Raw genomic sequence first — 16,108 nt, 5'->3', positions numbered from 1 at the left:
CAACAGTGACCACGCAGAGTGTCTGCTCTAAATATGGCTGCTTGTATATGGATATATGAGTGCCTTTGTGCTGCTCGTAACAGTATTAGTTAAGCATTAGTGTGTGTGCTTTGACATTTATGCTGAGGCTTGATCGCACATCAGTTTACTGGGTTTTATTTTACTACTGTCATTTATTTTAACAAAATCTACTTTGATACAATAGAGAATAAGTTGTGTTATAAGGAGGAAATGGCTCCTCTTGTCTATGTATATCATTTTTTTATGCTGTCAAACAGCCCTCGCTAATAAATATTTGAGGCTGTTCTTGAAAACTGCAAGATTCAGACATAAAAGCAGAGACGATAGAGCATTTTCAATGGCAGCTCCTAATCTTTGGAGCAACCCACCTTTTTAAAACACTGTTATAAAAAGCTGCTCGCTTGCCTTTAGTTCTAATTGAGCAAGGCACCCTGGTTTTTATTATCCAAATGCACTCTTATTTTTCAGAAGGTTATATTTTTTAAGTAACGGACATAAAGGCTTAGGGTAAACTTTAAAATTCATAAGGTTTTACATTCAGAAGCACAGCATATGTCCACTTGTCCCATACTCATGTCTGGATGTGTTAGCTACCTGCCCGCATTCAGGGGAAACTCACGAATCCGTTATTTCTATCAGTACGTGTTTTGATCGTTACTCATCTGTGATCAGCTGTGGAGTTAAAGCACTTTTGATATTTTTTATTTTTGAATTCTCAAATTAACCTAAATGACAATGAACCCTCTTTTTTGGAGTGGGCGTTAAAACTTAATGCTTATGATCACGTGAGTGGCCTCGGTCCCAGTGGCCACTCGCATTGTTGCAAAAATGCAAGAGAAAAATGCTCCCTGTCCCACGCCTCCCTCTTTTAACAAGCCCACGTTTCAGTAGCTATCAACTACTATCACCAATTATTTAAACCAAGTGCCACTACACAGTTGCGAGGTCCCATTGTGCCGACAAGTTTGTATTTCAACCCGAAAACAGGACCTAGAACGCTAGGCTAACAGTGCTCCACTGGGAAAAGGAAGCCTAGCTCGCCATCATTAGCACTCCTTCCCACCAGACTTTCAATAGTGGCAATCATCAACAGCTCTTACCCACACAGCACCGAGTTCATCCTGCATTCCTCAAAGGAGGGAGTCGAGACAGCTTTATAAATAGTCCTTTCTTTTGCAAAAATGAATTTTCATTTTCAGTTCGACTACCTGGTAATGCCTAAACCTTTACTCAATGGATCTCTCTAAAGACGGATGTAGCCTGCAACGTATTGTTGGCCTCCTGACCTTCTTCTGAGCATTAAGGAAAACCGAAGAAGTGTGCTTTTTACCTGCCCTCCCCCCACACACACAATCCCATCCCATCCACAGATATCACAGCACAAAAACAATTCAATTAGCCTCAAATCTCCCATTAATGGTTCTCGCCATATTAAATTAACATTTTTATGGGCCATTGCCCCACTCCCCGTCACTCCCTACATCTAAACCCAAGCCGCATCCACACCCCGAGCTACCAGACCACCACCACTGACTACTTTTAATCTGAATTTAAATGACTTCATTTACTTTGCCTCTGAAACAATCCACAGAAGGCCAAGGGGAAACGCTGCGATTTCCGTTTACAGAGACGTGGTAAAAGAAAGACCTTGCAAATTAATCTTAAGATCTTAATTCATGAAGTGATAAAAGATCTCCTTTTTTTCTTCTTTTCCTCCCTAATTCTTGCAACTTTCAACAATCCTAAACGTACGCCACAAAGCCAGCGCGGCGTTAGTGATTCTTTGAAAGTAATTTCAGTTCATTTTTCTATTGCCAGGAGAGCAAGAGATGGAGCCAAGAGTAAGAGGGACAGATCTAAAAATAGATCGAAAAATCACAGGAAAAAAAAAAAAAAAAACAGACAGAAAAATCAAAAGAAGAAAAGTGTAGGGAAAAAAGTTTCTGCGAGTTTTGGGAGTAAAAATAACTGCTAATTAGTGAGAGGAGCTGCATAGACGGCGAAAACAAGACAGACATAAAGTCAGAGGCTTTTACTGCAGTTGGCTGACAGAATCTGGCACTTAAGTAGTGAACACATGAAATTCTGATACAGCTTCAAATCATGCCAATCAGGAAACGCAAGAGGCATGTTTTGTGCCTGCATCTGCACATCCACACAGACACAAACACTTGCTTTAATGAGCCAAACTCACCCAGTGCGGCTGGTGCGAAGAGGCTGGCGAGGACTAGCAGGCGTGCGGTCAACATGGCCTCCTCCTCCTCCTCCTCTTACCGCCCGCTGCTGAAGGTCCCAGATAAGTTCAGTACTCAGTGTTTTGCTGGCAAATGCCCCAGCTGGGTGCTTCCTTTATGGCACCGATCCCTCCACTGCGCCACACTTCCCACAGGACCGCAGCAAGCCTTGTTGCTCGGATTCCAGATGCCTTCCAAAGTCTGTCAGAAACAAAACAACAACAAAAAAACAACATGCCTATGAGCTGAACAGAAGACAGGAAGTAAATGAGGTTTGGGATCTCAAAAAACTTCTTGGTGAACAATCGGACTGTTGTCTTTTCCAGTAAGAAGCGCGGCAGATGGATGCCCGTGGCTTTATAAATCCTTATGCACAGCCCTTATGGCACTGTGGGTTTCAAGTCGCCATCGAGTGACACAGTGCAAGTTGCTCAGTCTGCAGTCATATGAACTCATACCAGGCATGATCAACCAGACGCTAAGAGAGCGCAAACCACAAAAGGTATTTTTGGATATTCTGTTGTTGTTTGCTCGCCGAAGTGTTAACTCCTTACACCTTACCAACAAATCACTCCCACAGAGAGGCGAACACTGAGCGATGAAGCACACCCTGCTGTATTTGGAGAATTGGTTATGCATATGTGCTCCAGACCTCATGTATTCTCTCAAGGATTGATGGCAATTGACATAAGAAACGCACTAGTGTTTTCACTTTCCTGCGGGTAAGAACCATAACTTAGCAGTTTGAGATTTTGCACCGATGGACATTTTTCTGCTGTGCTGCTGCTGGGCTTCTTTCCAAAATTCTAGTCGGCAAAACAGTTCACAAAGCAGAGCTGCCCTCAACCTCCTCTAACACCGTGAGAGGGCCCCCTGAGTGAACTCCTGACGGAGGAAGTCATTGCTAAGCTATTGCTACTTAGCATAAAATGAGCTGCAAACATCAAATATGTTTTGCATGGCGATTCCTGAAAACTGTGCCACTATTCAAAATGAAGATATGTAACATAACAGTGAGATGTGAATGAATAATAGGGTGCACGGTTAAAGAAGGATCAACAATATAATCTGATGCGATTCATAATATGATCCCCATAAAACAAATACCATGATATTAAAGTTAAATCAGCTTTAATGATTATCCCCCCTCATCTACAAAACCCTTCTATTATCCACCATCAGCCATGATCTGCTGCAGAAATGTAATCTCTGTAAAACGACACAAGTCAAAGAGTGCACATAATCCTGGCATCCATTACACAATCGCCACTGCTGCACATTAGGCTGTCAGTACTACATTCAATATTATGGGGGAGCTAATTCCTTTGCGGGAGGGACGAAAATCTGGTTGCGAAAGGTCAAGCGCTGCGTCAAAGGACACGGCACTTGGGAAGTTGACTGACATAAGAATCTCAAGTTACACGAGTAAAACACGTTTATCAGATTTTCCATATCAGCTCCCACGCTGTGCAAGCAGTGGCGACTTAACCCATCTCAGAATCTAGCCCTTAATCCTAATTCAAAAAGCCACGATTAGGCTAATCAGATTTTTTTGAACAGATATTAATGGACTTTACAGAAGCCTATCATTGGTCTCTGCATAGGAAGGCCATTTGGGCAATATTAGAGGTTAAAAGTGCTCATTAGCAAAGTCTTGGCAGGCCTCCATGAGTGAACTCAACCGGAGTTTGGAGACCATCTACCGAACCACCCTCTGGTGTACTGTTCGCTCCGTCCCGTGCATGCAGAAATGACTGTGGGACTCTAAAGAAGTTAAAATAGCAGTGTGAAAGAGCGTGCTTGATCAAAGCCACGTCCTTATGAGTAAACAGTGCTTTTATTAAAACACTTTGACAGCTGCCAGAGAGCTAAATTAAATACGACATCAAATCGGATGCTGAGACTGCCTTGACAAAATAAAAAATACATTATTCCAGGAATAATCACTCTGTCCAAGCGGCAAATTGGAGTTTTATAGCAAAGGATAAGGTTTGGGAAAATGCAGACTAAAAATATTAAAATAAAATTTTATATATATATATATATATATATATATATATATATATATATGACAAAGTTCAAAGCTAGGGTTGCTGGCATGTGCTTGTTTCCCCCCTATATCTCAGGAGAGCTTTTTTTCAGTGGGATGGAGACAATTAGAATTTGTGTGTGCTAGTGAGAGCGTACACGGCACATCTCACAGCACAGCCTATTAACCAGCAACTACTTGCACAGGTGTTACTTAAGAAATTATCACATAAAATGAAGAACACTATCACAGTTGTTAATTTTCTCTACAAAAAAAAAAAAAGAGTAGAAGAAGAAAAAAAAAGTGTGGGCTTAGGTACTGAAACTGGCATCGCGCGCCAAAAGAACACATCATAAAATACATATTTATGAGAAAGGCTTGGACCCTGTTCAACGTTAGAGAAAGCGGGGAGAAAAAAGGCCGAACGCTAGTCCAGCATTGCCAGCTCGTCTTGTATTCCAGAAGGAGCCTTATGATACATTATGGTGCTGACGTTTCAAGGGTACTTGTTTTGAGGGGGATTTAGGATAACTCCCTTAGATAAGCTGGCCAACATTTAGCAGACCTAGCAACAACTGTAGCGTCTGTTCTCAGCCACATCAAGGAGACTTCTTCATTACGGCCCTCGCAACTTTTTTCCTTGTCGGTGTCGTTTTGGTTTTTTCTGTAACTGTGGTGCGTGCCAACGGAGCCAAGATGAAACCTGACAGTTTTAATTAACTGAAGAGTTTACCTGACAAAGCCGGGTGATAGGAAAAGTAAGGAATGTGGTTGTTGGGGCGAGAGGGTGGGCGTTGCGTGACTGCATTAAAAAAGAATGGCAAAGAAAAAAAGTAGGAAGCAATGACGGACATAAATCTGTTAAGACAATATAAGTCAGATCCACAGCTGGTGATGGGATCAAAACACCAAATAAATAAATTTAAAAAGTGTACGTTCATTAATCATGTGTGGAAGCGTTGTTTTAAACGTGCTGAACACTCATCTCCTTTGGTGTGACATTGCAGTGTTAAAAGCTACAGAAGATGATGTTTGGCTTTGCTGATTTACTACTAAACACCACACGCAATCTTGACATTGATAATGCTCCCGTGCTCCTCCAACCGGGTGAGACTCAAATGTGTTATGCTGCAATTAGTCATGCTGTGTTGACTGCTTTGTCAATGACACCTGATATGAAAAAAAAATCATCTTGGAAAGCCGGATAGGAAAACCTGAATAAATTCCACACATGCATGCTAAAAGGAAATCGTAACACACCGATACCTCGGGATTTGCTGCCGTACCCGTTACCATTACGGTGTAATTCCTCTCCTGCAAAATTGTTGGAGGCCGTTTCATATATTTTACAGAAGCTCTCCTTCTTCCTCTGTTTTTACTCCAATGCTTCGGCGCATTAGAGATAACCAGAAGTCAAATACAGTATGCCAGTTGTTTTACATGCTTTTTCCATGTACTTTACATATTTAAATACACAACTACTAGTTTACATCTGAGTCATTGTCCCCGCACTGTGTTTGCTGCACCACTTCACTCTGCTTTGGGTCAAGAAGACAAATCCACTCTGAAATATATTTCAGAATAAGAAATCAGACGTATACGGTACATTTCACTCATTGAGTGTTTGCATTTTAATTTCGAATACAACGCAGGAATGCTAATGCTTGTTGAGCATTGTTGCTAAAGGTGGAGCACAAGGATAAGAAGTTACTAAAAATGTAAATAGTAATGTTATTTTATTAATTTTATGGAAATATCATTTAAAAAATCAAATTTATTATAACCTGATGTAAATATAAGTTTTTTCCTAAACCAGCGGAATAAAAATCTGATATGAACAATGAGTCAAAATAAAAAAATCCTTGAACTGTACCTACATGGAAGCAGAACTTAAAACTATAAACACATAATTAAATGACCCACATGTCTATTCTCAGAGATAAAGAAGGAGAAGTCCTCCTACTACAGTGCCTGATATGTATTGCTATGTGTAATCATTGTTTTCATTACTGCTCAGGCTTAGTTTTGATGTAAGATATGATTTCTTGCCTTTTAAAATGCCACAAAATAAAAAGAGCTCTCCATTATAATCTCTTAAAGTCCAAGATGTCCAGTCCAGAACCCAAAGATCTTTAATATAACGAAAAACTTAAGCAAACACGAACAATTCAAATCATCTGGACCATGTTATGAAAAATGTTCCCCGGGCAAATAACATCTTTTTAGTGACTCCTCACTTTGACTTGTGGCCGGCGTTGACTGTAGATTTTCATTTTAAACCTTATAAATGTTGGATTTCATCACACACAGCGCTCTCGTTTCACCAATACAGACGGTGAGATAGCCATCGGGCTGATTCGCATCACTGCCCCGGTGGGCACTTCTCCGTCACTTCACGACCTGAGGAAACCGAAAATGATTTCTATTAATCCGGAGACCTTCTATTCAGCGTCGCCGTAACAATGCGAAACTTGATCCTCGCTGTTATCTGATGGGGACATACGAAGTGCGATATAACTAGTCACGCATGCTTGAAGCCCTGCCACGTAACGCTATGTAATGAAGTAGGATCAGGTTAAGTAGCATGTCTCGGATTTTCAACTGCTTCATGTCCAGATGCTTATCACACCGGCAGGGAGGGCTTGGTAATTTTTATGAGACAGACAGTGTGTTCATGCAAATGAAGTGTCTCATATAAAATGAATATTAATCAAGCCCACTGTCTGCATACAGTATGATTGATGAGCACTCACTCGGAAATCTTAGGAGATGAGCTGAGATGATTAAAACCGAGATGATGCTTTCCGTCTACGGTTAAAGATTATTTTTTCCACTCGGTTGAGCTTCCAAACCTTGCTGATGGCTTAAAATTGAGCGGTCAATTTTATAACGCTAAACTCAGCTGAAATGTCATAATTGCGCTTTGCTAATGCGAGCTGAAAGGTGTGAAAAACCAAAGGTAAATGGAGAGTGGTCTTTTAAAGGCACTGCGTGCATCCTTGGAGCCTGACAACGTGAGCAGCAAGGCATTCACTCATACAATTGCTTTTCCACAAGGGACCCCAACACAGCTAGCCACTGACAGGCAGATAATAGCGCTAACTTTAGCCTGTACAGTGTCTGAATGCTCCTATATGATAGGCTTGTTGAGTGTGACTGATGGCCTGGGTTAAATAATGGGGCCCTACCTCCGCTCCTCCTCGCACACAAAGGCACTGTAACCCCTCCTGACACATAGGACACTTCCCAACTGGAAGACAATGGCAACACAATCCATTAGAGGAAATTACTTGTGTGCACAATAAAAAAAAAACCTGGGTGCAAAAACAAATAAAACAAATTGCCATTACAAATATTTAACAGTACACCGGGTTGCTATAGGAATGAGCTGAACTCCCACAAGGGAGAGAAATAAAAACACACATGCAGTGAATAAATGCAGATGGATGCCTCGTTTAAAGGCAGGGCAAATCTGCCTTGAGACAGTTCTCCATTATAATGCAAAGCTCAGGCACTATCCATTTTCCACGTCTTCCTTCTTTCAATCCTCCCTCTCTTCTTCTCTCAGCATATCTTGCCTAATGCAGCACAAATGGATCCCAGACAAAGAAAAAGAAAAAGAGAGAGGAAGAGGTGGGTAATAGGAAGGACAGGAAAGAGAGACGGATGGACTATTGAGAATTGGGGAGGAATGTACAGTAAAAAGGACTAGAGGATAAGAGGATGGGAGGACAGAAAGGGAGAGGTAGAGGGGGGGATAATGAATGATGGATTGAAAAAGGAATAAAACCCATTAAAAGCGAGAGGAAGACGTAAGGTTGGGGGGATCACGTGAACTGATGTTTGAAGGTAATTAATCACTGACTAGATTCAATGTACAGCCTTCACGTCAGCTGTTGTTGCCATACTGGCTCAGGTGGACAGGTTACCATGACAACCTCACCTGTTGGCCATTAATCACCTTGCAGGAGCAATTGGCATGCTGTGCCCACAAACACGGCAAGTCATTATGTGGCCAGGATTGATTTTGGATTCGAGCTAAAACGGGCCTCATATTACGTGGCTACGGGAGACTGAAGCAGACACCACTCAAAGCAAAGATACTCACATTTGTATGAGCACAACGGGGCTTATAGGTATAAAACACAGTGACCTCAACGTTGAATGCCAGGCAACCTCAGGGAAAGTATGGATTTCCTCTAAGCAGCAGCATCGATATATTGCCATTATGTTATGCTGACAGCTGTTTTCAGAGATACGGATGGATAGCATTGGCAGGGTTGGATATAATTCTGAGGTAAAAACCATTTCTTCAGCTTCTGGCTTTCGACATCGGTGGTTATCACGACTGAATACCACAGTACACGTTTGGCAATGTAGCCACAACAAAAGCATTACGATTTCAGGTTTTGAGTGAAATATCTCACCCATACTTCCCCATCACCATCTGTTTCATGGTAGCATGCCAGCATCCTAAACTATAGATGGCTAAAATTGTGTAGGAGGGTTGTTACAATAGTGGAATTTCAACCGGATACAGATACAATTTTTGATACCAATAATTGTAATAGATCACATTAAGAAAATTTTTAAGTAAGAATATTTAAATAAAGTTAATCAACAATACTAGTCCATGCATATGTTCAGCAACTGCCTGTTTATTTACTGTGCTGCTGGTGGCTTGGCACATTATTTATGTCGCTGATAAAAGAGTTTATTAAATAGAGTTTGTAACACAAGCTGCAATTGTTTCTGTCTTGTTGCTGCTAGACTTTTCTCAGCTTTAGTCTGGTACATAACAGAAACATAACACTTTTTAGACACAACGAATTATGTTGAATTAACACTGTCCTTTAACTTTGCAGACGGGCAGGGCTGATAACATTGGCTGCCTGCCTACCTCCCACCCACATTAACATTAGCTTTTATTATTAGCCGCTAACTTAATAACTTAATAGATGGCTAATGTGGGGTAATTGGTAATAGTCACATGGCTAACGTTTAGATATTTGTTACTGTTCACACGTTCAGCTGCTAGTGAGGGGAGGAGCTTTGTGCCTGCATGTCTGTTGGTACTGATACTGATTCAAATGAGTATCTAAACTCATTTATTTGTTTTTCTGAATATCTTTTTTTTTTTACTTTTTAAATTACATAGCGCTATTTGCAGGGCATTATGAATGATGGACTTGTAACAGTCAAAACGTCAGATGAAGAACGCAAAAGTAGAAGTAGTATCAACTAATAATCAGCCGGCAGGGGAACACGGGTCACCAACAGCAGTACCAGTGCTAGTTATTCAGGGAGCAATGAAAGAATCTCATAGCACTGATTTGTGTTTAGACTTTGTTAAATTTTCATATATGAGCGTAGAACATCCTTTTTAGCGCCACGGACCGGTTTGCATCCAACAATATTTTCATGGACCGGCCTTTAAGGTTTCGCGGATAAATACAACAAAATAAAACCAAAAAAAGGAAGATTTATTCATAACACACGGGAAAAGACCCAGGGAAACTGAGTTAATGATAAAAACGACTCAAAAATAACGATAAAAGCCCTGAAAACCATAAATTTCACACCCAACCCTCAACTCTCTCGGCCCGGTACCAAATGACTCACGGACCGGTATTGGTCTGTGGTCAGAGGCTTGGCAACTGATTGCCTACGAAGCTAACGTTAGAATCTGCAATCATCTTTTCCAGTAAAGGCACAATTTCTGTGCTTGATTTGAACACAACCCTGTTGAAATTCATGGAGAACACAAGCAAGTGTGTCATTTTCCACTTTGCAATGTTCCAACTCGTGTATCCAAATTGTGGCAAAGTCATGTTAACAGCTTGACATTAGCATTGAGCTCAAACCGTGTGAACGGACATATGGGGAAAGACAGCTAGGCTATCGGCTGTGAAACTCTAGAATCTATATCTGAATTTTCCTCCTAATAAAAGTTTAGTTTGGATTGGCTTTCAAAATATCTACAAGCCACTGCTTTCAGAATGAACAACATATGGTCAGTTGAAAACCACATGAAGCATTGTGAATACGAGCCAGAAAGCTAACAAAGAAATATAATACAAGCTGCACCCTTCAATGCCTGAAACAAAGCCGAACCCAACCATTTTTCTAATTACTGGTGTCATTTTTCAGCACAGTCTGAACTGAGATGAATCCATGTTTGGAGGGCATCTGCTCAGAAAAATCTCAATTTACTTTCTTTGTATTTGACTTTTTCAGATCTCAATTTCCTTCCATTTTGTATTCCCTCTAACTGCATTTGCATAATTTTCCAATTGACACTTCATTCCCTGCCAGATTTGAGAAGGAAGGGGAAATCGCAACTGTACAAACACACACACACGCAACGCACACACACACACACACGCCCGCAGACACACACAAACAACAACAGCAATTTCAGCTCAGCCTCTGAGTCAGGGGTACAGCAAATTCCAATGTCAATAACACTGATCCCAATGGTGCATGCATTTCAATATCATTATGTGATGCTGAGCCAAGTGCACGAAATATAATGAAATCTTAAAACACGAATTGCATGGCATCCATGGCCAGGCAAATGTGATGCACATTTTCAGCAACTACATAATGTATCATGCTGCATGCACTCAACACAGACTTGATTACAATGTTAATTCTGCCTTCCATCTGGTCCTGCGTGTCTGTGTTAGTGTTGTTGACCGCAAATTGCAATGGCGTGTCTAGGTGGCATAATGATTGTAGCATGAGTGTTACCGATGGCAAGAATATGTTGTAAATGGTCTGGAAATGAGAGGTATGACTGTGTCACAAGCAACCACAGTGGTCACGACCACAGGGAATTCAAATGGCTTCCACCTGGACTCCACTTGCAGCAAAATTAGAGGCAGAGCAAGACAGGCAGAGGAGGTGGAGGAGGGTGAGACGACGGAAGCAGAAAGATCTGGTTGTTTGAACAGAAGGCATGTGTGTTTATATACGCGTACGTGTCCATCAGTGACCACTTGAGCTAGAATTCTTGAACGAAAGCCTGGAGTGATGGTGTAGGTTCACAAAGGGGAAGCAGGGAGGGGAGCCAAGACGGCCCCATGACTCACTGGATCATTTTTGGTTGCCTGGAAGTGTCAAAAAAAGTTTAAAGCGGTGACAGTGGACACAGATAGCAGAGTCGTTAGCTACTAGTCATCATACATGTTTTGCTTCCAAAGCACTAGACTTTCTTATAATCAGAAAAAGTTCTCAAGGTCTCCCAAAGTTTTTCTTTGGAGATCGGCTGCTTTTTCACTCATTTTCACTTTGGTCCTTGGATTTTTTATTTGTTTTGTTTAAGCCACCTACAACTAATCTACAAATTATTCAAGCCTAAAAAATGCACCTAACTCAAGCGATGAACTTAGCCAAAAAACGCCCCCCCAAAAAACCCAACTTTAAATTGCCTCTATGCACTTTGTTGCTAGCAGCCTGTCATAAAAAGAAAACACATCATTTGTTCCCATTTCTTCAGCTGAATCAATGAAAAATGCCAGATAACACATTTTGACAGGCATGAAATAGTATTTTTTGTACCAACAAGGTGATTCACCAAGAGGTGTTAGCCAAAAACTTGGCATATCTCACCATGGCGTGCAGTGCGTCCTTAACAACATTAAGGAAAGCTGACAAGTGGAGGACAAAAGAAGAACTCGCAGCCTTAGAAAAGAAAAACAACTATCTACAGCAGAGGAACAGTATTTGACAGTCGTGTCTTTAAGAAATACAAAAAAAGATTGTTTTTGAGCATATCAATGATCCCAAACACATGCAGTAAAAGCATACCTGGATGGGAAAAAAACACAGTGGAACACTATCAGTCATGAATTGGCCTCTCGAGAGCCTGGACCTCAACATTGTTGAAGTAGCGTGGGATCATCTTTACAGGGAACGGAACAAAAGGCAGACAACATCCAAAGAAGAGCTTTGAATGTCTTCAAGGAAGCCTGGACAATTATTCCTGAAGGAAATTGCGAGATAGCTGCCTGAGAGTTGAGGCTGTGCTGAGAAACAAAGGTGGTCGTAGCAAATATTGACTTTAAAGCTTGTTAGAATTGTACAAACTCTGTTTTTGGCTGCTATCCTTTATTTCCATGTATGTTTGCAGATGTTTCAATAAATCACCATCTTCCTAGCAAAAAAATGTGCATTTGATTTCAAGTTATGTGCATGTTTTTTTCTTCAGAAAGCTCCCAATAACATATCTTCTGTCACTCTTGATTAATGTCAGTGAGACGATTTTACATTTCCAAACAGAGAAGGACCACACTCCCTGTAAAGAGTAATGTGACAATCTCATTTGTGAACTCAGAAGGAGAAAATTCACCGCTCACTAGAAGGTCCTTTTATCGAGGCTTAACGGTGACATTTCAGTCAAAGCAAATCTTTTGTTACTGCCCTTTTATTGTGTGAAATGTCCCCGTCCTCGCAACGTTCCTAAATGTGCAAATATCAATATGAAGGCGTGAACAAATAATCGATGCAGCAAATATAGTGTGGTATGTTTTCTTTGCAGGAAGTTGTTGGCTCAGTGGGACCAGAACTGGCACATATCCTTTCATTGATCGTTGTCAGGTTTTTATTTTCTTGTTCCCATTTTCATCCTGACCCATGTTTCTACCCCAAACTTTAATTGTGTTAAACCCGTGCATTCAGCGGCTTATTATTTTTAGTGACCTCGTTCAAAGTAGTCTTTAAAAGCCATAAAAAGTACTCAAAGACAACATTTAACACTCGAAGCATGTGTTCGGAGAACCAAAGCAAACAGACCAACGAACCCAGACGCATTCTTTGTGGTCATCGACAGTCGGCGCCCTTGTTGAATCAGACCGCGTCTTATTCACCTGGTAAATAAGGGTAAATAATCATCCAAACATAGTTGGCGCTGGGGTTAAAGGTGAATTGCTTCGTAGGCTCCTTTAGTGTTGTCTGGCGGCTTTTAGAAAATGCAGGCTGAAACGTGAGAGAGCTGCTCTCGTCCGAGACCCCGGTGACCCGGCTTTGGAGTGATCGATTAGGGAGCAAGAATAAACTTGAAAATGCCTGGTGCAAGACCTGAGGGCTGACTTTCAACTAAAAAAAAAAGACGTTTATAGGAAGGGGAAGAATGTGGGTAACGCTAAAACTTATATACTGATACATTTATACTAAATTTGACTGTCTGCCCATGCACAATGCTTTGAAAATACTAATACTTTTAAGAAAAGAAGCACTGATAGTAGCTGCCAGCCGAGATAAGATCATATGAAGCATGAGTTAATATGATCTTGGCTCAAATCATTATGGTCCACATTCACCCCGGAAAGCCATCCCTTACCTAACACCTTCTGTTCTCTTCCCTGAGTTCGACTTATCAGGAAATGCTCAAAGATAATCATCTCTAATTGGGCGTTTTGTTTTTTCCCAGCTGTAGGGAAGAGGTGCCTGCCGAGTAATCTATGGAAGAAGTGCAGAGAGCTGGCAGGCAGCGGGGACACAAAGTCCTCACTTAGACTAGTACAGAATGAAGTTTGATGAAAGTCTGATTGGTCTGGGCAAACATCCTCATGGGGTATGTCTCTGGACAAAGAGAGCAATACTCTTCTCTTCTGTCCAGGAAAAAGCTCTCAGGTCGGACAAATCACAGCCAGTCTCGAGGTGCCTGGTCTCACTTCTAGATTTATATCAACCTCAATCTAAATGTCTGCTGAATTTCAGGAAACCTGTTTTTTTTTTCTCCCTTTTTCTTTCTCCTGATCTTACCTATTGTCCACAGCGCACACACACACACACACACACACACTTTCAAACACATGCTAACACTACTGTACAGTTACTTATTACTTATTTCACGTTAGGTTTGTGTGTGTGTGTTAAAAAGAAAAAGTGAAAGATGGCATTTGAGCCCCAGCTAATGGACTACTTGTGTTATACACTCAGCAGCATGGACTTACATGCTGTGCTACTTAAAAAAAAAAAAGCCATTTAGGATCTATTGGCTTAATTTCACTAGATGCTGACTAATTCTAATTAAGTCATTAAAAACTTGGTGTGATGTACAAATCTGCAAAGGCGAGGGACTTAATGAAGTGAAATGAAGGCCGGCGAAGTGCGAACCACACTGACACCGGGTAGATGCTATCGGTGGCGACTCTGTCTAATTTCTGTGTGAGCGCAATAGTAAAGGCCAGTTAGTTAGATGTTTTAGACATCAAACCAGGAGAGTACCTGCAGTGTGCAGCGGGGGGAGATAATGCATTGTGGGAGTGTGTGCGCACCTTTTTGCATTTTTATGCACCTTCACTTTGGGAAGGCAACCACACACACTTATATATACACAATCCAACGACCTTGCCCTGCCTGTGTCTCTTGGCTGAGTGGTAGAACGTGTTTGGGTTGGACTCAGCAGGCAACCTATCTAAATCTAAAAGAGGAGGTCTCCTGGGGTGAGGCAGCCACACAACGGTCGGGGGTAGTTAGCGAATGTCAAAGTACAGAAACGCTGTGTAAAATGTGGCTTTTACAGCGCTGTGATTGGAGCGTGCATGTGGACTGATGCGACGCACTTTAATGGAAAGTCTATTACAGGAAAATCTCTAGTCCAAGACTTAAGAATGCACAATATGGATTCAAATGAGGGGTTTGGACGGATGGACCTGGAAGGCATAACAATTGTGGTGTGATTGGCCTGGAAAGCATAATAATAAGGTTTGCACCCAGAAGACGTGATATGGTGTGTTTGTTGGCAGCTCGGATACACCACAGAAGACGCGCGGTCTCATTGTATAACAAACACTCTTGCACAATTGCTCCCGCAAACTCTCTCACGCCCCCACCCCACCACCGAGCACGTGCTCTGCCCCATTCCTCCTTTGTCTCTCCAAAATACACTTTAATTTACATAGCGTACAATCATCAAGACTTGTGATCCTGGTCCAAGTCCTAATTGCACTCTGGTGTAATGTTATTCATCCACTTTACTCCACAGCCACAAACACCGTTCTGCCATCTCCACGGAGTGAATGAAAACGAGGGAGTCGGTAATTGCTTTGGACTTCCCGGAGTACACCAACTCAAATATACAGAAAAACTGCACAAAGCCCCTCAGAACTCAACATTATTAATGAGACTGCCTCCTGTGTGTGCCGGTGGTACAACAGAAGACACAGTGGATGTCATTAGCTCTTTTCTAATCAATACAGAATATGTCAATGCTGGGCTGGTCTTTGGGAATGACCTACAGTGCAATTTGGCCAAAGAGAGTGGCCCAAAAAAAAAAGAAAGAGAGGAAGTGATCCAAAAAGTTTTTTTCATGCCAAAGTAAGGATTTTGAACCAATTAGGAATAATTAATACATACTACGTACGTGCATAATAGAATAATGCAAGAGTTTTTTAAGACACTCGATCGTATAATACTTTTTAGTAACTATATTGGCTCAATAGGGATTATAATGTTAATCTGTCAGTTAGAGAACTAGACTGAAATATGTGACATAATATGAGTTTTTCATCATATTAAGTCTCTTTATTGACAGTCGTATGAGTTGTCATAACGTTTGTATATGCATTCATGGTTCCCAGATGATGAGCCTCTAATGAGCCCTTTTATCCGCTGCCTATTCCTATTATGGGCTGTATGTTTCAAAAATTATACAAAATACTTATACTGCACATGTAGGCTGTGCCCGTGATCACATTTCCAACAAGCTGACCCCTTATGAGCCCCGCTACACCCGAAGATCCTGTGGTAGAGGTCTGCTTTTAATTACTAGGTCAAGGTTAAAAACGAGAGGAGGGCCTCTCGACTCTGAAACAAT

General features: G+C 41.3%; 1 protein-coding gene across 7 annotated transcripts in view; it reads right to left on the bottom strand.

The window, feature by feature from the left end:
- The window catches only part of LOC309701942 (adhesion G protein-coupled receptor L3), a 276,705-nt gene that overhangs the window by 203,624 nt on the left and 56,973 nt on the right, over positions 1–16,108 (bottom strand). For all 7 annotated transcript variants that reach the window (XM_082526287.1, XM_082526283.1, XM_082526284.1 and 4 more), the window contains exon 3: positions 2,216–2,456. In XM_082526287.1, the coding sequence (XP_082382413.1) occupies positions 2,216–2,270 (55 nt within the window). In that variant the 5' untranslated portion in view covers positions 2,271–2,456. The remainder of the gene's footprint in view (positions 1–2,215; positions 2,457–16,108) is intronic.

The sequence above is a fragment of the Aulonocara stuartgranti genome (assembly GCF_965226115.1).
Source record: "Aulonocara stuartgranti genome assembly, chromosome: 3".
NCBI lineage: Eukaryota > Metazoa > Chordata > Actinopteri > Cichliformes > Cichlidae > Aulonocara > Aulonocara stuartgranti.
This window is presented reverse-complemented; position numbering and strand designations above follow the sequence as displayed.